General features: G+C 47.1%; 1 protein-coding gene across 2 annotated transcripts in view; it reads right to left on the bottom strand.

Annotated features, from left to right (window-relative positions):
• The window catches only part of LOC119170685 (uncharacterized), a 54594-nt gene that overhangs the window by 11012 nt on the left and 18814 nt on the right, over positions 1–24768 (bottom strand). For both annotated transcript variants that reach the window (XM_075886881.1, XM_037421915.2), the window contains exons 5-6: positions 17422–17552; positions 15844–16228 (exon numbers count right to left, since the gene is read on the bottom strand). In XM_075886881.1, the coding sequence (XP_075742996.1) occupies positions 15844–16228; positions 17422–17552 (516 nt within the window). The remainder of the gene's footprint in view (positions 1–15843; positions 16229–17421; positions 17553–24768) is intronic.

Below are 24768 nucleotides of genomic sequence, written 5' to 3'. Positions count from 1 at the left end.
ACATGACAACGCCGTAGCAATGGATCACTTTTTCCAGTGCAAAGGGTGAGCTTTGAAGTTGTTGCATGGCAAAGGTCGGCAAAGTAAGTTGACCGACTTCTGGCAATAAATTTTCGTTCTTCTGGCCGTATCACTGTTTCTATGTCTCATACTTGGAGCAACGAAATTCTTGCGAAAACAAAATATTTCGGTTTCCCCGGCGATTTCGTTATTGCGGGTTTCGACTGTATGCAGTGTCGACACAAAGCTGCATCGTATAACCAAGGCTTTTAATACATTATTTCTAATTTTCCTGGGACCAAACCGATTCTTCGTCGTGGGTCGTCGCGAAACCGGGGGACATTTAATAGAAGTTCCACTGTATACCATATTTACTCTTGTAATCCGCGCACTCGCTTAATTCTCGCACCCCCTACATTTCCCAACAGAAGTGTGATCTTTTTTCCGCGAATAATCATCACACCCCCTAAATATGCAGCCGGAATGTCATCTGCTCCTTTTAACCACTGATGATAATAGGGCAACACAACCAGGCACCATTTCTAAAGCATTATGCACACTACCAACGCACGAAGCCCCAATTTAATCCAAGCCAAGCCAAAGTGGCAAGTGTGTGTTGAGGCATGTCAGTGTACGTTGTGTCCGTTCTGTGGTTACGTTATCAGGCGATAAGGAAGCTACACGGCTGCTTTCAAGCTGAAAGTGATAAATCATGCACTAAAAAATGGCGACAGAGTCGCTAGTAGACACTTTGGAGGCAATGAGTTTTGTGTTCGCCACTGGAAACTGCAGCACGGGCAGCTGAAAGCCACCAAGACACACCGGGCCTTCCGTGTGCCTGAGACTGGGATGGATGGTGAAACTTCATTTCCGTCAGAAGGTAACTGCGGATGATTCCATGTTAGATGGGTATCAGCCTAAGGTTGACGTCGTACGCTAACCTTTTGCGGGTTCCCATTGTCCCAAAACGAGCGCTCAGAAAAGGGCGCGCCGCCAAATTCTCGCGACGAAGCGCCGAGAGGCCAACGATAAAGAAAAAAAAAGAAAACAAGCATCCGAAGACTCCCCGGGCGCGCGTCCCTCTCCCCCCTCGGAAGCGTGGGTTCGCCGACAAACCTCCTCTCATCGGCGCCCGAGCAAGCCCCGGAACGTTCTAGATGGAAAGGGGCGTGGTGATGCAGGGTTGCTTCATCCGTCGCGGACGGCCCTCGTACCGTCTCGCCCTTTCCCCAGCCTTCGCTGCGTATCGCGCCGACGAAATGATGAGAACTTTCTGGAATCTCGCGTGGAAGGTATTTAATCGAGCAGCCGAGATGGGAGATCAGCAGCAGAAGGAAGTTAACGCCAGAGTGCGTAGGGTATTCCGCCGCGTCTGTCAGTGAAGGTTTTGTCCTTAGTGACAAAGCAGAAGAAGAAAGTATGCGCCAGAGTGCGTAGGGTGTACCGCCTTGTGGGCGAAGCCTTTTGTCTTCCGTGACAAAGGAGGAGAAGAAGGAAGGAGAGAAGAAGAGGATTTCCACCCGAGGGGTGAAGACTCGAGCTACAGGCAAGAGTGTGTGTCTACCGCTATCGAGCGAAGACGCATGGCAACAGCTGCGTGTGGGAAGCCGACCTGTTTCCGGCGAAGAAGTTTGAAGCTTGGAGAGTGGCCAATTGAAGATGCGAGGTTTCCTGGAAGAGAAACTTCGGGGGCAGCGGAACGACAACAACGCTGGACTTTGAGTGAGTGATTCTCGGAAGAGTATCATCCAGACTTTTGTTCCAAGAACTTTGGACTGAATAAGTTTTCCAACTCTTTAGTCTTTAAGTGTCTTGGTTGTTCGATGCATGCGACTGCATTGTAGTGCGTATTGTTGTCTCTGTCCGTTGTTTCGAGTGTGGCTGATTGTACTGTGTAGTACATTGTTTGATTGGTGACACATTGTATTCAACTGTTGTCGAGTGTGCATACTTAAGTATCGTTTTGATGTGCCATAACTGAGAATATAATTGTGTTTTGTTTATCAACTCTCGGCTCTGACTTGTTCTTTGGGCCACAGCCGGCGTCCGCTGGCGCACCAAATAGGACCACTTCTAAATTGTCCATGCTTTCGTGGTGCGGTTCGGCGGCCGATACTTCGGCCCTTGGAATTAGCCCGGCGATCACCTCCCGAATTAACGGGACCTGTGACAATTAATCTGGCGTCCGCGACAGGACCTTTTGGTGCACAGTGTGTCAAAAGTAGTGAGAAAGAGCCTCGAGTTGTTGATAGTGCTATCGGAACAATTTTGTGTGTTGTTCAGGGTTCTCGTTAACGAGTGCAGGGGAGTGTTCCGATAGACTGTTTAGGCACATACTTTTTACACGCGGCAAGGTTTTATTTGCGAGACACAATGGATCTCAAAAAGTTAGTAGCTCTTGGTGAGAAGATGGGTCTTTCTGGTGCCGAACTACGGAAGTGGGTAAGCCAGAAGGAGAAAGAGGCGGTGGAGAGAGAGAGGTTGGCAGCTGAGAGGGCCAAGGAAGAAAAAGTCACTGAGTTGGAACGAGAGAGGTCGGCAGCTCAAAGGGCCAAGAAAGAAAGAGAGCAGCAATAGAAGTTCGAGCTAGAGAGAGAGAAGTTAGCAGCCGAAAGGGCAAGAGAAGAAAGAGAAGCGAGGGAGTGACAGCTGAAAGAAGAAAAAGAAGCGGAGATGGCTGAAAGGGAACGGCAGTGGCAGCATGAGATGGAACTCGAGCGGCTCCGTTTGCAACAGCGAAGTGAAACTCCCGTCCAAGTTAGAGTTGAAAGCAGCGAACGGGAAGATCACGGCTTCCGCTTGAACCCAAGCAAGCTGCTCGTAGCGTTTCATGAAAGAAAGGACGACCTTGACGCGTACCTTCACAGATTCGAGACGATTGCAAGGAGCCAGAATTGGCCGGAACATCAATGGGCAACTGCTTTGAGTACTTGCTTGAGTGGTGAAACGCTCAGTGTGTACGGTAGGCTGACACCGACTGATGCAGCCAACTATGCAAAGGTGAAAGCTGCTTTGCTGAAGCGATTTAGATTTACTGTGGAAGGATTCCGGGACAGATTTCGGACAGGAAAGCCAGCTGATGGTGAGATGGCTACGCAGTATGCCGCCCGACCTTGCCATTATTTCGACAGATGGATTGAACTTTCAGGCACAGCGAAGGAGTACGATGAGCTTAGAGAGCTCCTAATTAGAGAACAATTTCTTACTAGTTGACACCCAAGCCTATCGCTGTACTTGAAACAGAGGAAGGCTGAGTCACTTGAAGGCATGCTTGAATTGGCTGATCAATTCTTGGAAGCGCAAGGTGGCACTAATTTGGCCAAGGTCAAGGAGTGTCCTGAAGATTCGAAGAAATCGACTCCCGAAGAAAAGAAGCGTGCACCGGAGAGCATTCCGCGATGTTTTCTGTGTAACCGAATGGGTCATCGCGCGAACAACTGTCGTACTAACTTTACGAGCCCTACGATAGTAAAATGTTTCAAGTGTGGTCAGACTGGGCACAAAGCAGACGCTTGTCAGAACGGAGTGAGTCAAACTCGCCAGGTATCCTGTGTGCTAGCAGCACCGAAATCCGATAGTGATGCCGTCAATGATGGATTTGTAGAGTTGAAAAATAAGGAGAAACTTCCTATTGTGGGTGCTGTAATGACAAAACAGCCAACCGGTGTTACGAAGGGAATGCCAACGCTGCCTGGAAAAGTTGCGGGCAAGAAGGTTACGGTGTTTAGAGATACCGGCAGCTCCACTGTTATCGTGCGGAGAAATTTGGTACGAGAAAGTGAGTTAACAGGCAAAACGAAACCACTTTGCCTAATTGACAGTACGGTTCCGATGCTTCCCGAAGCACAGATTGAGGTTGAAACCCCGTACTTCAGCGGGAAGGTTACCGCTCTATGTATGACGACCCCCCTGTACGACCTCGTCATCGGAAACATCGACGGGGCGCGAGGGCCGAACGAACCAGAACGTTTGGGGGAAGACCCGAAGATGGAGCCCCCGCCGACACAGGGGCCGCGATGTACAGCGGAGTAAATCCCGTGAAGGATTTCACTCGAGCCCAAGGCGAAGCCGCGGTGCAAGAGACATTGAATGAGAAGATGATCGTGTTGAATGAGTTTACGTGCTGGGCAGCTGTACTTACATCAGCTCGACCTCAACTGACCGACAATGTAAAGATGACGGAGTCGGCCAGCCAGGCACAATGTCGTGACATGAACAAGCGGGTGAATGACCGAACAGGATCGGTTGAACGTTATCACCCGTTAACAGTGTCGGAAGTGACAACGATGGCTGAGACGCCGCCTTAGACCCCGTCGTTGGAAAGGGCTCGCCGGAACAAAACGAGGAAAGGCAAGAAGAGATCAAGCGAGCACCACAAGAAAGGACGCAAGCGCAGCTCGAAGTACACGGGATAGGTGTTTAGGTCGAATCGAAATGTGTTTGACAGTGCTGAGTGCGATATGTTAAGTTAATGTGGTTGTTATCCTGTGTCACAACTGTATGTCCAGCGAGTCAAAGTGTTCGGTGCGATGATGTGATGTATAGTATTGTATAATTGTTGTAAAGACAACCTTCTACATTGGTATTGTTTGGAATATGTGATGGAGTGTTGTACTCATGTACCTGTGGCTATATTCATGTGTTGTGTGATTGAATTACAATGTACAATTGTATTGAGTGATCTATTGTGAATGTTACATGTCATGAGCAACGAACTATGTTACAGTCTTTGAGAGTGTGGGGACTGTTCGCGCTCGTTTGTGTGGTTCTGAATATTATGAGATAATATTCTTAAAGTGGGGGGCAGTGTCACAAAACGAGCGCTCAAAAAAGGGCGGGCCACCAAATTCTCGCGACGAAGCGCCGATAAAAAAAAAAGAAAACAAGCATCCAAAGACTCCCCAGGCGCGCGTCCCTCTCCCCCCTCGGAAGCGTGGGTTCGCCGACGAACCTCCTCTCATCGGCGCCCGAGCAAGCCCTGGAACGTTCTAGATGGAAGGGGGCGTGGTGATGCAGGGTTGCGTCATCCGTCGTGGACGGCCCTCGTACCGTCTCGCCCTTTCCCCAGCCTTCGCTGCGTATCGCGCCGACGAAACGATGAGAACTTTCTGGAATCTCGCGTGGAAGGTATTTAACCGAGCAGCCGAGATGGGAGATCAGCAGCAGAAGGAAGTTAACGCCAGAGTGCGTAGGGTATTCCGCCGCGTCTGTCGGTGAAGGTTTTGTCCTTAGTGACAAAGCAGGAGAAGAAGAAAGTATGCGCCAGAGTGCGTAGGGTGTACCGCCTTGTGGGCGAACCCTTTTGTCTTCCGTGACAAAGGAGGAGAAGAAGGAAGTGGAGAAGAAGAGGATTTGCACCTGAGGTGTGAAGACTCGAGCTACAGGCAAGAGTGTGTGTCTACCGCTATCGAGCGAAGACGTGTGGCAACAGCTGCGTGTGGGAAGCCGACCTGTTTCCGGCGAAGAAGTTTGAAGCTTGGAGAGTGGCCAATTGAAGACGCGAGGTTTCCTGGAAGAGAAACTTCGGGGGCAGCGGAACGACAACAACGCTGGACTTTGAGTGAGTGATTCTCGCAAGAGTATCATCCAGACTTTTGTTCCAAGAACTTTGGACTGAATAAATTATCCAACTCTTTAGTCTTTAAGTGTCTTGGTTGTTCGATGCATGCGACTGCATTGTAGTGCGTATTGTTGTCTGTGTCCGTTGTTTCGAGTGTGGCTGATTGTACTGTGTAGTACATTGTTTGATTGGTGACACATTGTATTCAACTGTTATCGAGTGTGCATGCTTGTGTATCGTTTTGATGTGCCATAACTGAGAATATAATTTTGTTTTGTTTATCAACTCTCGGCTCTGACTTGTTCTTTGGGCCACAGCCGGCGTCCGCTGGCGCGCCAAAAAGGACCACTTCTAAATTGTCAACGCTTTCGTGGTGCGGTTCGGGGGGCCGATACTTCGGCCCTTGGAATTAGCCCGGCGATCGCCTCCCGAATTAATGGGACCTGTGACACCCATTGAGTGACGAACGCTAACGCTACGCCTGCAAGCTTTGCACATGGTATTCCAAAAAAACTCTACTACTATTTGCTTGCAGCATTTGAGCCTTATATGTAATCTTGCCTTCTGTTCAGCCTGTGGTTTGTTGTTAAGGTAAGTACTCCTGCAATCCTGTAGTTGTTAGCATAACAATCTCGTGTTCTGGCCACTTAGTTTTTTAAAGACGATAGTCTTTCTTGGGGAGCTTATACGCAAAAATTTTGGTCTGTCTGTACATTTGTCTGTTTGTCCACTCTTAACGGCATCCGGTACTTGAAATGGATGACCCCATCCGCAGCGCCTACCAATGTTGCTCAAGATTCGGCGTTCATACTTGTGAAATTGTCAATTAAAAAGCAATTATTGCGCATGTCTGGGGCTCCATAACAACACGTATATATTCTGCATGTGCGTCTTTTACTAGAAAAGGCATACATAAGTAATTCTAAGGACCGAAGCATTTATCACGCTGCGCTGACCATGCAACTTATGGACGAAGAAGCAAGTGTTTCCAATGCTTTGCTGAGACAACGCGGTGGTGGCACCTACCCGTCGCCTTAAGTTCTACACCTTATCACCTTTGAGACGGGCGCGCACGCCTATCTCAGGGCCACGTGCTTTGTTTTCCAAACAGAAAAAAAGAGACTGCCAGATGGCGCCCATGTCTCACGTGTGGTGACGTGATGCGCTCGTTCGCCTCCGCTGCACGCTCGAGGCATTAACGCAGTGCCTCTGGAGTACCATTCACCAATTTTCTTGCGCAGAACATCAAATAAATGTTTTGTTCACTCTCTTCACATGCAAGACTATCGTCTTTAGGCGACGCTTGCAGATTACATGCAGAGGTCTACAGCACTCGTCTGCATCGACTTATGGTTCGGCATGCCATGCCGCCCGATGGGCATTCTTGCCAGTGCAGTCACTTTCTGCGTGTTGTACTAAGCACTCACTCATGAAGGCCTTCTAACAAAATGCTGCATAATACATCGGAGTGATATATCCTTTAGATGAATAACAAATGCAGTCACTACGAGGTGCAGTCGGCTTCCGATAATTCGAAGTCGCTTAATTGGAATTATCGGTTAATTGGAAGTGGAGTGGGGGTCTTGTCAGTTTTGCATGCAATTCAACAGGAAGAAATTCTCGGTAATTGGAAGCTAGAAGTCTGAAATTTCAGTTATTTCGAATTTATTTTCAATCGAATTCCCGGAGGAAATCGTAATGTTTGTTAAATTTCCTATTTTCGAAGTGCTAAACAACAATGCGTGTCCGACCGGCACCCAAGGGCATCGCAGTTGAACACAGCGCCGCAGCTCAAAGCGTCAGCTGATGGCATTGCAGTTGATGCAGCGCCCCAGATCACCAAGCGGCTGCTCCGGCAGTTCCGGTTCCGGGCCTCATTGTTGACCTCGTTACGGTCATGTGCGGTCTCAGCGTTTCCACGTGCGACGAAGCTCCACGTGCATTTACTATGGCAACTCGCGGGCCTTATCAGACGCTTGACTTGGCGACGAAAGTCAAAATTTTGAAAGAAGTTGAACAAGGAGGCACCGCCAAGCAAGATATTGCGCAGAAATACGGCATCAAGCCTAATACCCTTTCTAACATCCTGAAGAACAAGCGCTCGATACTGGACACATTCGAAAATGACCAGTTCAGGATGTCTTGCAAGAGAATGCGCACCGGCGCCCACCCGGAGTTAGAACAAGCGCTGCTCATCCGGATTCGGGAGGCTCGAAGCAACAGACTTCCTCTCAGCCGCGATATCGTTGCAGTGAAAGCGTCATCGCTTGCGATTATGCTATGCATCGAGAACTTTGCTTCGTCCGATGGGTGGCTCACACGGTTCAAGCAGCACCACGATATGGTGTTTAAAAGCGTTAACGGGGAAAAGGCTGCCATCAATGCTGAAACATGTGATACGTGGAGGGAAAATCAGCTTCGCAAACACTTGGGAGTATATCGGCCGGAAGATATCTTCAATGCCGACGAGACAGCACTTTTTTACGGAATGTTGCCCGAGAAGATGCTGACTTTCAAGGACGATGACTGTGCTGGAGGGAAGTGTAGCAAAGAAAGAGTGTCAGTGCTGATAGCGGCGAACATGACGGGCACTAAGCGATGTCGCCTGCTCCTGATAGGCAAAGCTGCTAAGCCTAGATGTTTCAAGGGCGTGAAAACGCTGCCTGTCGACTACGCGTCTTACAGGAAAGCGTGGATGACCGCAGACCTTTTCGAAGATTGGCTGACAAAATTGGATCGCAAGTTCGCGTTATCTAAACTCAATGTATTGCTCCTTGTGGACCAATACAGTGCACACATGAATGTGCCGCCCTTGAGTGCAATACGTGTCGCCTACCTGCCAGCGAACACTACATCGGTGTTACAACCACTGGACCAGGGGATCATCAAAAACGTGAAAGTACTGTACAAGAAACATCTTCTTGAGCGGATGCTGTTGTGTATGGACTATGCAAGTCAGTATGAGGTGAGCCTTCTCAATGCTATCCATATGCTGGCGCGAGCGTGGGGTCGCGTAAAGGATGAAACCATTGCGAACTGCTTTAGGGCGTGCGGCTTCATTCCAAGTGGTGCAGATGATGACGCGTCTTGTACAGTGGGGGAAGAAGACACAAGTGAGCTTGACGTTGATGGTCTCCAGCCAGCTCTCGGCGACGTCCCTTTCGAGGAGTACATTGCCACTGACAGTTCGGTAGAAACATGCGGTGCACTGTCGGACGCTGAGATCGTGGAGATGGTTCGGCCCAGCGAGCCTAGTCATGAAACTGAGGTTGACGACGCCGCCGCCGCAAGTGAGCCACTACCGCGGGTTGCTAATGTAGCCGCAGGCCTTGCCCTCGCGCAGTGGTTTTTCACTGCTGATAGCAACGCCGAGGAAGCACTCGGGCACATATACAGCCTGCATGACTTGCTTTCTGTTGCAAGATTCAGCAAACAGAAGCAAACGGCAATCACAGATGTTTTCTCATAAACTGCTTTGAAATAAATGTATTTTTCGTTCATTGTGGTTAACCGGAATTCCGCTTAATTCGAAGTTTTCCACGGTCCCCGTGAACTTCGTATTAACGAGAGTTGACTGTAATTATAATGGTACAAGCGGTAATTTTTTCATTCAAGCAGCATGCGCCTTCGAACACATACATTCCTAATGGCAGCAAAGAGAGTTTCCACGTGTTTTCTCGGATACAAACATTTTTCTGCGCACCATAGTATCATGAAACATATGCCCATTTGTTTTCATGTTGCTCACTCGTAAAATTATTTATTTTCTTTTGTGCTGGAAACGCACTACCGCGGGTTCGATAGTGAATGGCAGCATCATATACTGTTTCTTATTCTAAATATCGCATGTGTTGGCAATTTTGTGGATTTTTTTTTTACTCCTCTGAATCTGCCTTTCATTCTCTCACACTCTCGAACACTGAATATTGTAACGGGGAGTATTTAATAAGTTAAGGCCAGTTGGGCTAGCACTGCACTGGGCAAGGATGCAGGACAACAGGGCAGTCCAGACACGGCCGCACAACAACATCGTCGTCTTCATCCCTTCTGCGTCATTTCTGCATCTGTGCCCGAAGTACCTTTCTATACCCGTGACATTACCCCGGGCGGCAAAGCACCATCCGGGTGCCTGCTGTTATTGCACGGACGGGTCACTGTGATAGGGCTTCAGGCGAGAAACATGCACAATGTCACTTCTGGATGTAACAGTCGTGTTCGTAGCAGGAGAAATTTCATAGGTGACAGGTGTGACTTGGCGCAGAACTTGGTAAGGCCAAACGTATTGCGATAAAAGTTTCTCGCACAGGCCGACATGACGAAATGGCAGCCACAGTAGCACGAGAGAGCCCAGAAAAAAATTGACATCCCTATGTCGGCTGTAGTAGAGCGACTTTTGTGCTCTCTGGGACGATGAGAACTTGGTGGGGGCTACTGTACGCGCGATCAGAGCACGGGAGATGGCATCTTGTGCGTACGAAGTGGTGAACGGAAGGTCATGCGCAAGCAGGGTATCGAAAGGTAGTAAGGGATCACGGCCAAAGAGAAGATAAAATGGTGAGTAGCCGGCAGTTTCATGACGCAACGAGTTGTAGGCGAAGGTTATGAATGGAAGGGCAGTGTCCCAATCGGTGTGGTCATCAGAAACATACATAGCAAGCATGTCCGTCAGTGTGCGGTTGAGGCGTTCAGTAAGTCCGTTAGTCTGAGGATGGTAAGAAGTCGTTAAGTTGTGCCGCGTAGCACAGGATCTAAGGAGGTCGTCAACCACACGAGACAGGAAGCAGTGGCCACGGTCTGTGAGTAGGTGAGAAGGAGCGCCATGCTGAAGGATGATGTCATAGAGTAAGATATCTGCGACGTCCGTTGCGCAGCTGGTCGGTAGCGCTCGAGTAATTGCATACCGAGTGGCATAATCCGTAGCTACTGCTATCCATTTGTTTCCCATCGCCGATGTTGGGAAGGGACCTAACAAATCCGAACCCACCCGATGAAACGGCTCGGCTGGGACTTCAATAGGTTGAGGGTGACCAGCAGGGAGAGACATAGGCTCCTTCTGACGCTGGCACAGGTCACACGCTGCAACGTAGCGGCGAACGGAACGATAAAGGCCCTTCCAGAATACCCGTCGGCGGACGCGGTCATAAGTTTTGGAGACACCTAAATGTCCGGCAGTTGGGGCGTTGTGAAGTTCTTGCAAGATGTCCTCGCGCAGATGACGTGGGACGACGAGCAAAAGTTTCGCGCCATCGGGCTGTAAGTTGTGGCGGTACAAAACATTGTTTTGAAGGAAAAAAAAAAGGCTCAGTGAAGGGTTTTTATGGCCGGATTGAAGACGGTCAATCATCGGTAGCAGCGATGGATCTCGGCCATGTTCATTGGCTATTTGCAGAAAATTTGTTATGACTAGGACGTTGGCATCAGCTACCAACTCAGAGGAGTCGGGTGGATCAACAGGATGTTGAGATAAGCAGTCAGCATCACTGTGAAGCTTGCCAGACTTGTACACTACAGAGAACGTGTACTCCTGCAATTGCAATGCCCATCGCCCGAGTCTTCCTGTAGGATCCTTAAGGGTTGACAGCCAGCAGAGCAGATGGTGGTCTGTGATGACTGCAATGCGCGTCCATATAGGTACGGACGAAATTTTGCAATAGCCCAGATGAGAGCCAGGCACTCTCGCTCAGTAATTGAATAGTTCCTTTCTGACTGAGAAAGTAAGCGGCTAGCGTAAGCTATGACACGGTTTGTGCTGTTCTGCATTTGTGCGAGTATTGCCTCCATGCCATGGCCACTTGCGTCGGTGCGAAGCTCCGTTCGAGCGGCTGGGTCAAAATGGGCCAACACAGGTGGTGATGTGAGCGCAGAAATCAACGACGCAAAGGAATGTTCTTGGTCTCCACGCCAGGGAAAAGCCACGTTCTTTTTGAGAAGATCCGTGAGGGGCCGAGCAATTTCCGCGAAGTTGCTGACAAAACGGCGGATATATGAACAGAGTCCCAAAAAGCTGCGGACTTCTTGCATGGAATGTGGGACCGGAAACTCCCACACCGCGCGGCCTTTATCAGGGTTGGGTCGTACACCAGTAGCATCAACAAGGTGGCCAAGTAGCTTTATCTGACGACGCCCAAAGGTGCACTTAGACGCGTTAAGCTGGAGGCCAGCAGAGCGAAAAACGTCAAGAATGGCCGACAGACGTGGAAGATTACTTTCAAAGGTTGGCGAGAAAACGATGACATCGTGTAGATAGCACAGGCACGTCGACCATTTAAAACCGGGAAGGAGGGAGTCCATCATGCGTTCAAAAGTTGCTGGCGCATTGCACAACCCAAAAGGCATGACTTTAAATTGATAAAGCCCGTCAGGTGTTATGAATGTCGTCTTCTCGCGGTTGCAGTCATCGACTGAAATTTGCCAATATCCAGATCGTAGGTCCAGGAAAGAGAAATACTTGGCACCATGAAGGCAGTCAAGCGCATCATCAATTCGAGGTAGAGGATAGAAATCCTTCTGGGTTATTCGATTGAGATGGCGATAATCGACGCAGAACTGCCAGGTGCTGTCCTTTTTAACAAGCACAACAGGTGATGCCCAAGGACTGGTTGAAGGCTCTATGACGTCTTTGTCGAGCATTTCCTCTACCTCCTTCTGGGTTATTTGGTGCTCTGAATGAGACACACGGTAAGGACGCTTATGAAGAGGACTGGCGTCGCAAGTGTCAATACGGTGGGCTACGACGCTCGTGCGGCCCAAGGAACAGTCGTCGATATCAAAAATGTCGAGGTAAGAAAATAGAAGACCACAATGCACTTCAACTTGGGACGGCGACAGGTCATTTGATATCATTTTGTCTAGGAAAGCTCTATTCTGTGCGGCTGCAACAGGTTCGGCTACGGTCTTTATGTTAGGAGTGAGAGATGAAATTGTACATGGCTCCAGAGTGGAGAGTTCTGCTAAGGCAATACCTTGAGGAATGACTTGGGTCGACACGGAGAAGTTGTGGACAGGGAGAAGCGTCTTGTTGTCGCTAATCCTCACTATAGTATGAGGAAGTATGATGCTCCGGGAAAGGGTCAAGTCAATGAGTGGAGCTGCCAAGTAGTCGCCGTCAGGAACAGGTGGGAACGGCGACATAAAAAGGTACACAGCGGCCTGAGGCGGTAATCATGGACACTCTATGGACCGTAGCCGTGTGCAAGCTGCAGAACGGACATCAGAGTACAAAGGCAACTCTAGCTGTAAAGTGCCAGTTGAACAATCGATGAGGGCTGAATGTGCGGTCAAGAAGTCAATGCGGAGAATCACGTCGTGTGGGCATGCGTCTAGAACAGCGAAGAGGACTGAAAAGTGAAGGCCGGCAACAGTGACGCGGGCAGTGCACATACCAAGAACTGATGTTCGGCTGCCGTCGGCTACTCGCACAGTCGAAGACATGGCAGCAGTAAGAACTTTTTTCAGACGGAATCGAAGACGTGAACTCAAAACGGATATGTGGGCACCAGTGTCTGTTAGAGCTGTAACGGTCAGGCCATCGATAAGAGCACCAAGCAAATTTCGTCTGGAATTAGTGGTCAATAGAGGTTTTTCGGTCCAAGTGGTAATTGCAGCGCCACCTCCAGAAGCTGCATCTGTTAGTTTCCCCGAGAACTGCCCAGAAAACGCCGGCGACGGGGAGCGACGGCGTTAATAGGAGCGCGGCTGGCGACCCTGAGGCGACGGCAAGCAGCTGGACCTGGTTCCCTGGGCGACAACATTGGCGTAGGATGGTCTGGAGCGTAGCGTAGAACGGCTAGGTGGAAGGTCTTGAAGGTGGTCATCGGCAAAACGAGGTGGCGAATACTGCCCATGATCCTGTCCCTCGGTGGTCGTCTAGAAAACGTTGCCGGAAAGTCCATCTGTTGTGGCAGTAGCGGGAAATGTGGCCAACGCGATGGCAAGAGAAGCATATTGGTCGATCATGTTGTGTGCACCACTCTGATGGATTTCGGTAGCGCGATGACAACCGCAGAACCGACACGGCAGCACCAACAAGTGGGCGGCGGGGTAGTGAGCGTAAGGATTTATGGGCTGCGGTGTGTGGCTAGTTTTGCGGAACTAAGACGCCCATGTTGGTAAACTCTTGTCGCACAACAGCCTGAATAAGAGATATTGGGGACAAGTTGTCAAGCACAGGGGACTGATAAGCGGAAGGAGCCATGTCTTCAAGCTCCGGGCAGAAAATTCTTGTGATGTTTGGAGGATTCACGAATGGACGTGGCGCCACAGGATCCTTGCAGGAAAAAGTCGCAGGGGTGTTAGGGAGTCGGCAAAAATGTTGAGTGATTCTTCTGCTTTTGGCTTGTTCGAACCACCGACATTCACTGACAATTGAGTCAATGGTGGTACAGTTCTTGCATATCAGAATATTGAAGGCATCGTCGTCTATGCCCTTCAACACATTGCTGACCTTGTATAGTTCGGTCATGTCTTTGTCGGCCTTCCGACACAAGGCGAGCACGTCTTGGATATAGGTGACGTACGAGTCGGTGGAAGATTGAACTCATGACGCGAGTTCCTGCCCGGCTGCCATTTGACGAGCAACTGACCTGCCGAACAAGTCACGGGGCTTCTGCTTGCACACGTCCCAACTCGTCAGATCTTCTTCGTGCGTCTCGTACCAGGCACGTGTAGTACCTCGCACGTAAAAGATGATGTTGGCCAGCATAAGCGTCGCATTCCACCTGTATTGCTTGCTGACGCGCTCGTATAAGGCGAGCCACTCGTCAACGTCAGTTGTGTCGGTGTCGCAAAATGTACCTGGATCGAGAAGATCGGAAGGGATCACAGGTGAGGGAGCAGGCGTAGACTGAATGGACGGCGCACTGCCTTCAGGCATCGTGGCTGGACGAGGCTGACATCCGCTACGGAGACCCAGAGTCTAAATGTTACCCAGCACTTCCACCAAAAAAATGTAACGGGGAGTATTTATTAAGTTAACGCCGGTTGGGCTAGCACTGCACACAGTGGGCAAGGATGCAGGACAACAGGGCAGTCCAGACACGGCCCCGCAACAACATCGTCGTCTTCATCCCTTCTGCGTCATTTCTGCATGTGTGCCTGAGGTACCTTTCTATACCTGTGACAAAATGAATGCAAGCTCAACATACATTTGTGAGACATAGCCCTTAAGAATATGAGTCAAAGTACAACTAAGCCTATCAGTCCTTCAATCTTGCAAGTCTGACATGATACGGGCGTCATACCATGCTACTCATTGCTTCGAGAGAGACTTTGGTCGTTTTATGTGGTCCGATACCTTTAACTGGATGGTCGTCTTGAGCCATGGGTCTTTCACACACTGAGCCGTTTTCATAAATTTGACAAACAGTAGCATATGCAGAATATGCTATGCAAATATACTGTATCGGCGTACTTGATCGGGCAGAGTATGTGTTCTTATGTTATCAACGTGCGTTGACATTTGGCAGCATACATTCATTTGAATGAGTGATCTTGAGGTGGCCACCATTAGTGGTCGAAAATACTGAATCGAGGCGATTCTGAAAAAGATTACTGTGTATTTCAAAGCTTAAACACGCTCGCAACCCGCCTCTCACCGTTCCTCGTCATCACCCATTTCGACTTCTCGCTTTGTTCTCTGATATTCGCAAAATTGTGTATTCATTTGCAAAAGAATTTATCACCACAATCACTGAACAAGTGGGAACAAATGCATCACAGAATAGCATGTGTTTCCTCCCCAACTACACTGCGCAGCAGGCACCTTGAAGCGGCAAAGGGATAGTCTCCGAACCGGAAGTACCGAAGTAGCCGGTGCGCGGTTTCGCTATCCACCTCTTCTTGCACCCCCCAACTTTTCATTGGTTTTCCGGGAAAAAAAAAAGTGTGAGGATTATGCAAATAAATACGGCACTTTAGACATTATCGTGGCACAAAACGAAAAGTATGCAACTTACTACCAAACTAATTACACAGTTGAAATCTGCATAAAAGCCTATACATAGAGCGAAAATTCGATTGCCCTTTACTACAAATTAACAAAACTTGATTTTTTCCAAATCACGTCTTCCTTTAATTACACTCGCGTGCATGTGTTGTGTAATAACAATTACCACTATGATAATTTTCGTCTAAAAATGTCACTGACAATCGTACAAAGCTGTCTATCAGGTTGCTGTCAAACTAGAAAATAATAAACCTCCCGTAATACGTTGCAGCAGGACTGGTTTTTTTTCGGGCATTTGAAAACCCCTCGCTCCTAAAATTGAGATGAAAGGGGAGCCCACCTCGCAGAGCGTTTCACCGACAGGCTGCTCGCTTTTCACCACCACGACCTCTTCGCCCGCCGAGTTCTCAGCCTCGCTCTTTACGGCCGCTCCGCCCTCATCGGGCCGACGGTCGGTGATCCGCACATGGGGCCGCATGATGATGGCGTCCCACAACTTGGGCCCCCAAAGAGGCTGCCGGATTTGGGAGCCTCGGCGCTCATTCTCACCGTCCACCGTCTGCAGGTTGGCGAGGAAGTACTCATCGTTCTCACGGTGCACCTCGGCCAGGAAGTTAGGATCGAGCACGTGGCTCAGCAGCGTCTGCAGGTACACCTCGAACTTCTCCTCCAGGTTGGGCTGCTGGTCACCACATGCCGCAGACCTGGCTTCCGTGCCACCATTTCTGCCATGGACAGCAATACGAAAGAAAATTCACGACACGACGGGCGAGCTCAGCAGCTGCGCTGCTCATGTGCAGCACAGCTCTTAAGGAACTCTCTTTGGCTAATGCAGATACGAAAGGGGCCCCTCAACACTTTTTCGAAGTAATCATCAAATGGCTTCATTCTAGGAGTTCATTGCCTCATAGATAGACTGCAGTAAAAAATTTGAAGTTTAGAACCCATCAAATACGAGCGGAGTTGCAGAGATTTGTCACATGCTTTAAAGGTGCACGGACACAATCTTTAAATATTTTGGCATTGTTGCTCTAAATAGAACATGGATTTCAAGAATTCTAAAAGGGTTGATGGAACGCCGCCTATCGGTTACAGCACACGGAGTCCGCACAACGACGACTTCCTGAGACACCACTTTCAGCTGCCGATAAGCCATAGGCAATGTGCCCATAGATGCTAATCGTTACGTGCCAACCCTGCCTCTACAGCCCTCTAGTTATCCCTCGCACCAGCCATTTCTTGTTACGCACCCCCACAATTTTTGCCCCCCCCCCCCCTCACTCTGAGCACCCGGCATCTCCATAGAAGGCCAGTGTTTTTTCACAGTGCCACCGATCTTTCGAAGACCTATCGGCTGGCTTTCTGAGTTTTTGATCACTGGTCTTGTTAGAAGACCTCCTTTGAGCAGAACTGTGCACAGATGAGGGCGTTGTGAATGAAGTGCGCAACAAGAGCGATTGATGAGGTAACAGGTTATGACGACGACAAAATATTAGAGTCTGTGCCAATAGCCTCAGGCAGCTTGTATACGCCACGGGCCTCAGCAAAAAACACGCTGTCGCTTTATATAAACTTGAAACCCCCTTTCGCTTCTGCTCTTCGAAACATGTATGGCATTACCAACTTTTTGCAAAAAAAAAAAAAGAAATTTGTGTTTTCACTTGGGACTTCCTTAAAGCTCTGTTTCATTCACTAAGAACTTCGTTATACAGCGAAGAGATGACGCGTCATGCTCAAGTTTGTTATAAGCGGGCTCGACTGTATTAGAATATTTTTTTCCCCTGCAGCGAGGTTAACATGTGCGAGTCATTTTGCAATAGTGACGACTTATTTTCGAGTACAGATGCTAAGCAACAGCAATGTCCCAAAACTGAAGCAAAACAGCGGTTCAAAGACTAAAAAAAGAGAAATTCCTTACTTGGCGAGGCTGGAGTTTGGACTGGCGTGGATCTCGAGCACTTCGACAACGGTGGCTGACCGGCTGTTGGAGTGCACCCGCACAGATATGTTGGCGTATTTGGACTGCTCCAGCGGGTTCCACGCTGAGAACTGCATTCACCATTCCAGCCCACCTCACGGGCATCAATAGTTGACAGAGACCCCTCACATGACAACAAACCATTTTCCTGCTAGCGCAGCACTGTAGAAGCTCACTTATGGCCAGACATTATGCAGTGAACATTGCGTCAAAGTTAGGGTGTGCAAATATTCCAGTTTCAAATCCAAATCGAATTATACGTAACTAAACGATTCAATTCTACTTTCGGATAGCTACTATTTGAAGTTTCAAATAATTTGACAGGACAAATATCTGAAATTTACAAAGGCCAATCGTGCAACTTGGTTAGAGTGGGCGACTTAAATAAAGGCCAAGGTTGTTACGGCAGGCCTTCCATTAAAACTTGCACCAATATCCTAGTTCAAAAAAGAACACAATAATGCAATTGATGCGCGTAAAGGCCTTCTAGCCAAAAGGTTCGAAAATGCTTCAATGAGCCCTTGATCACAGGAAAGATGAAGATTTGGCGGTCATAGATGCAGACAACAGCATTATAAAAAATTGCCGTGGGAAAGCTGACCACAAACCTAAATGCTGCCTCGTACGAAACATTTTTTTTTGCCACTCCCATTCTGCCTGTAAAGAAACCCCTGGAAAGTGAGCAACCTTGCTCACGACACCAAAATCTGCATGCGGTGCTCGCCGCTGCCTACAATAACTTCGTTGGAAGTACACTGCAGAGAGGCGTGCACAAGCACACGCCTCTCGCGTGCTTCAAGTCACCTAATTCAATTCACTTTTTTTTTTTTTTCATTTCATTTTCAACATAGCTTCATAATGACAGTGTTGAAAGTGTTTGGTGTAAAAGTAGGAGGCTTTGAATAATGTTCGCTATATGTGGATGCACAAAAATCGCAAGTGCACCAAAATATGGTCGTTATAGCCAATATATTATTATATCTAAGGTCGTTATAACCGATACATTATTATATCTGGGATCTTTTATTAGTGGGTTCGACTGTGTGCAAAGATCTGTGGGAGGGTAAGTGGCAGTCCAAAAAGGATGTGTAAAAGCAGTTCCTCGACTATAAATGGCCGTGTTGAACATAAAAATTAGAACGCTATAAAGAGGAACAACCGTACACTGTACAGTTTTCCACAGTGCCTATCATGTGTGGCATGAAGAATGCAGACACTTAAGGGGTGATGCTACTCGAAGACACTTTTTTTTAATATTCACCCTAGAGCAATGAAACTTGATCTGTTTATGAAACTTTTTATGCTGATTTCGAATACATAATTAGTTTTCTTGCAAGTTGCATACTTTTAGCTCTGCAACATGACAAAGTGAAAACATTAACCTCTTTTCATCTCTGAGCTTCCACAATTTTTTTACCATTCATAGTAATAAAGTGTAGGATGCAAATAACTAATTAGGAAGCACACACAAAATATGTAATAGGCGTGAGAAATAATAGACTTAAAAAGTACATATTTCACGTACACTATTAAAGGTTTACATACAATCTTTTATTATACAAGAAAATATTCAGATTTAAACTAGATAATTGCATTTGTCATACTTTAGAAAAAATTTGGGCAAAATTTCATGCAGATCCGAGCACTGCCCAAAAAAGGAGGGGCACATTAAAAAAATGGCGAAATTTGCGTTTTGAGTTTTTAAATTTACAGTTGAGTTTTTATTTATGAAAGATATCATTAAATCTGATGAAATTCGACAACCAGAAAGAACAATCCTTCTTGTAGTGGCCACTGCCACTAAAAACGCCAGCACCATAAGTTTGTCCCTCTCAGCTTTTTCGAGCCGAATCCTCACAGACATTTCTCTCACAGACAGGGCCATGACACGCTTGCCAAAACTTCCGCTCCATCTGGCAGAGTCATGTGGCAACTGCAAGCTAGGAAGAAGTTCGACAGGACTACGAAATCTAAACTAAGTCCAGTATCATGCCATATTGCGGCCATGTTTGTGCCACATACCGACGTACATAATGGCAATGTCGTCTTTGCTAAGCTACGTGTTGGAGAGTGTGTTGCGAGCTCTTTCGACCTCGCAAGATAGGCGCTGACGTCATCCATTGCCGCATCACGATCTTTCCGGCTGACGGGTGCAAATGCCTTTTGATGCATTGGTTTTTGCAAGCCAACAACTGCCGCAAATCAGACCAGCAGCCTATTCCTACAGAGCGCGCCGCACAACGCCTTTCGCTTGCAAGCAATGGCTTTTTTCATTCATAACGGAGATAATTACACGAGAAAAGCATTGTTCAGCTGCGCTGCTCGACAAGACATGGACCCCGCAAATAGGCTTCACAGCACATACAGGCGCGCAGCGGCCAATGGCGGTCCCCTGATCCGTGCCACGTGATAAGCCAGTCGCGGCGCTCGAAAAACGCTGAGAAGCGTGCTTCTTTTTATTATTTCTTGCGCTGCATCAGCGAGGGAAACTGTTGTTATTTGAAAAAAGAGGCTCGACTCTTCGCCTCATGCGATCAACAACGGCGAGCGGCGGCGCATTACCGGCGGCAAGGTGCTCGAAGACTACACACTTTGGACCTTTTAATAGGCACCTTGTGCTCTTTAGATGCAATTTTAAAGCATTTCCAGTTAGGTCTCAACCTGTATTTCTTTTTAATAACAGTAGAGGTACTAATCTTATCAAAACAGACACAAATAAAAATCTGTAATATTGAAAAAAAACTTGCGTTTTTCGACCCGCATCTCCCCTTAAAAAAAGAACGGCCTGACACAAAATCTGTGAAGCTCTGTTTTCTGCCTTAAAGGGATACTGAACATAAACTTGGAAACACTGACATAAACGTAAACATTCAACTCGGAAGACATCCCTGTTCGAATAGAAGCAGCTTATTTCCCCTATTTTTGGAAAATTATCAGCGCAAGGCAGCCGCACTAGCAGAGACATCACCTTCACGGGGGCGAATGCTGAATGCACGTGTTCCTGTCCTCCTCTTCTCTTTCTCCACCTCTCCTTTACATCTTCCTTTTCACCAAACGCAATGCTGACGCATGCCATACTAACCAGTCTGTTCTTCAATAGGACTTGTACAATACTAAAAACTGGTGTCAACGCTGGTTACTGGTTTTAAATACTGGTAAATGCAAAACAATGTCGTTTTCTCGCAGTTCTAACCTAATAAAATTCAAATATGAAATATTTGAATTTTATTGGGTTAGAAATGCGGTTAGAAATAGCGTCTCTCATAATCAAATAGTGGTTTTGGGACGTTAAACCCCACAAAATAATAATAATAATAATCAAATATGAAATAGCAAACAAGCAACTAGAGACAGTATGCCAATATAAATACTTAGGTGTGACAATATCGAATAATCTCGACTGGTGTGTGCATGCGACCAACGTTCGTGCATCACCTAATAAAACATTTGTGTTCTTAAGACGTCCTTTACAAAGCGCTACACAGCATTTCAAGTTACTAGCTTACAAAACACTAACACGGCCCGAACTGGAATATGCATCAGCCATTTGGAATGCTCGCCAGATATTCCTTACAAACGCCCTTGAGGCTTTTCAGAAGCGTGCCATTCGTTTCATTCATTCCGCCTTTTCATACGATATCAGCGTAACATTTTTGAAAGCGGAATCTGGCTTACAAACACTTTCCAATCGACACCTCATTGCTAGTTTATCATTATTTCATAAATTCTACCACAGCACGCTAAATCAAGCTCTGTATATTTTGCCAACATCCCGCATATCCTGTCGCATTGGCCACCCCTTAAACGTTGCCCGTCCTCATGCTCGCACAGACAGTCACCTTTGCATCTTCTTTTTTCCTCAAGCAGCCAAGGACTGCAACGACCTTGCACAAGACATCGTTAACTCAAGTTCTACTGCTTTCATTGAAGCGATCACATCTGAATATCATCATCGTCATCATCATCATCCTCATCAGCCTGACTCCGTCCACTGCAGGACAAAGGCCTCTCCCATGTTCCCCCAGTTAACTCGACCTGTGCTTGCTGCTGCCAATTTATACCCACAAACTTCTTAATCTCATCTGCCTACCTAATCTTCTGTCTCCCCCCAACCCGCTTGCCTTCTCTGGGAATCCAGTTAGTTACCCTCGATGACCAGCGGTTCTCCTGTCTAGGCACTACATGCCCGGCCCATGTCCATTTTCTCTTCTTGATTTCAGCTATGATATCCTTAACCCCCGTTTGTTCCCTAATCCACTCTGCTCTCTTCTTGTCTCTTAAGGTTACACCTACCATTTTTCTTTCCACTGCTCGTTGCGTCATCCTCAATTTAAGCTGAACCCTCTTTGTAAGTCTCCAGGTTTCTGCTCCGTAGCTAAGTACCGGCAAGATACAGCTGTTATATACCTTCCTCTTGAGGGATAGTGGCAATCCACCTGTCATGATTTGAGAGTGCTTGCCAAATATGCTCTACCCCATTCTTATTCTCCTAGCTACTTCAATGTTGTGGTTCGGCTCCACGGTTATTACATGCCGTAAGTAGACATAGTCTTTATAACTTGAAGTGCAGTATTACCTATCTCGAAGCGCTGCTCTCTTTCGAGGTTGTTGTACATTACTGTCGTTTTCTACAGATTAACTTTAATAAGACCCACCTTTCCGCTCTCCTTGTCCTAACTCCGTAATCATGAGTTGCAATTCGTCCCCTGAGTTACTCAGCAATGCAATGTCATAGGCAAAGCGCAGGTTACTAAGGTACTCTCCATTAGCTCTTATCCCTAACTGTTCTTATTCTAGGCCTCTGAAAACCTCCTGAAAGCATGCGGTAAATAGCATTGGGGAGATTGTATCCCCTGCCTTACACCCTTCTTGATTGATATTCTGTTACTTTCTTTATGAAGCACTATGGTAGCAGTTGATACCCTGTAGATTTCATGCAGGATGCTTACATATGCTTCATTTATGCCCTGATTTCGCAGTGTTTGCATGACTGCTGATATTTCCACTGAATCAAACGCCTTCTCGTAATCAATGAAGCCTATGTATAGCGGTTGGCTGCATTCTGCGCATTTCTCTATTGCCTAATTGATGGTATGAATGTGGTCGATTGTTGAGTAGCCTGTTCAAAATCCTGCTTATTCCTTTGGTTGATTGAATTCCAATGTTTTCTTAACTCTGTTAGCAATTACTTTTGTAAATAGCTTGTATACTACAGAGAGCAAGCTGATCAGCCTGTAATACTTCAAGTCCTTGTCATCTCCTTTCTCACGTATTAGGATAATGTTAGCATTCTTCTAAGACTCTGGTACTCTTCCCAACAGGAGACACCTCGTAAACAGGGTGGCTAGTTTTTCTAACACAATCTGTCCTCCATCTTTCAGCAGATGTGATGTTACCTGATCCTCACCAGCAGCTTTGCCTCTGCATGCTCTCCAAGGCTTTTCTGACTTCTTCTATCATTACTGGTGGGGTGTTATCTGGGTTAGAGGTAGTTCTTATATTAAGGTCGTGGTTGTGCTGGCTACTGTACAGATCTCTGTAAACCTCCTCCGCTATTTTAACTATTCTATCCATATTGGTAGTTATTTTGCCTTCTTGGTCCCTTAGTGCAAACATCCGATTTTTGCCTATTCGAAGTTTCCTCTTCACTGCTTTGATGCTTCCTTCGTATTTCAGAGCGTGTTCAATGCTCTGCATGTTATACCTCTTTACATCGGATACCTTACGCTTATTAATCAACTTTGAAAGCTCTGCAGTTCTATTATGTCTGTTATACTTGAGACTTTCATGCTTTGACGCTTCTTAATGAGATTCTTCGTTTCCTGAAAAAGCTTGCTAGTGTCCTGTCTAACTACCGTGCCTCCAACTTCCACTGCACACTCCATAATGATACTCGTCAGATTATCATTCACTGTATCTACGCTAAGGTTGGTTCTCTCAATAAGAGCAGAGTAACTGTTCTGAAGCGAGACTCTGAATTCCTGTACTTTCCCTCTCAGTGCTAGCTCATTGATTGGCTTCTTGCCTATCAGTTCCTGTCGTTCCTTTTTCAGGTCTAGGCAAATTTAAGACCGTAACATGCTATGGTCACTTAATATACCATAAAATAAAGTGTTCAACCTGTTATATATATCGTAACCCACCCCTTATGTAATACCCCCTAGTGGGGTCTTTAAGGAATAAAAGTGAAAGTGGAAAGTGAAAGAGCTTCACCCCAGCTTAAGCATTCTTTACAGCCAGTGCTGTTCGTAGTCGTTCTGGGAACCATAGTAGGAGCTGAGCAGGTTGAGAAACTGCGCTGGCATTGTTAGCCTGATTGATATGTGGGGTTTAACGTCCCAAAACCACATATGACTATGAGAGACGCCGTAGTGGAGGGCTCCGGAAATTTTGACCACCTGGGGTTCTTTAACGTGCACCCAAATCTGAGCACACGGGCCTACAACATTTCTGCCTCCATCGAAAATGTAGCCGCCGCAGGCGGGATTCGAACCCGCGACCTGCGGGTCAGCAGCCAAGTACCTTAGCCACTAGACCACCGCGGCGGGGCGGCATTGTTAGCCTGCCGATTTCAGTGTCACGAAACGTCACCTCTTCGAATTCACAGCGTGTCTGCTATTGCAGCAGTTTGCAGAGAACAGCTGAAATTTCCTATTTTCTTCTAGTTTCTCTATCAAATAAAGGCTGCGTTGCGATTACAGCCCCCAACCATTCAATATGGCTGAATATTTCGGCTTCAAAAAGTTTTGTTCAGTACCCGTTTAACCAGTGGTTCCTGATTAGTTAATCATAAAAAAGCAAACCATATGCCCCAGCATGAAATGAAGGTTTAATTAAGGGGGCAGACTGGTCTTCGGAACTGAAAGGCGACAAAAAAATTCATTTTTTCTTAAATTGCCATGTTTGATTTCTGGAAGTAATTTTCTATCACTCTGCAAATTTTCACCCACCAGGAAGTGGTAATTTTTTTTGTAATGTCATTCTGACTGCCCACTGCCCACTGGTCTTGGCACTAGCACAATGCATAACCTGCAAAAAATGGGGAGCCTACTTTGAGGCTTCTTCATAATTTGCCAGCATATGTGTCCAAAGCTCTACCACCAACTTATGAGTGCCGTATTGCAAAACATGTACACCATGATTGGCGTTTTTTTTTTTTTTTTTTTTGAAGAAACTGGGTGTTAGTAGTTTTTTCTATTTTTCTCAAAAAAGTGAATTTACTACTGTTCAATTTTGAAGCCTCAATATCTCTGCAGCTAGAGCAGGTACAACAATCATTATTGTTTC

This window comes from Rhipicephalus microplus, chromosome 2, assembly GCF_043290135.1.
Source record: "Rhipicephalus microplus isolate Deutch F79 chromosome 2, USDA_Rmic, whole genome shotgun sequence".
Classification (NCBI taxonomy): domain Eukaryota; kingdom Metazoa; phylum Arthropoda; class Arachnida; order Ixodida; family Ixodidae; genus Rhipicephalus; species Rhipicephalus microplus.
The sequence above is the reverse complement of the archived record's forward strand: the minus strand, read 5'-3'. Positions and strand labels throughout refer to the sequence as shown.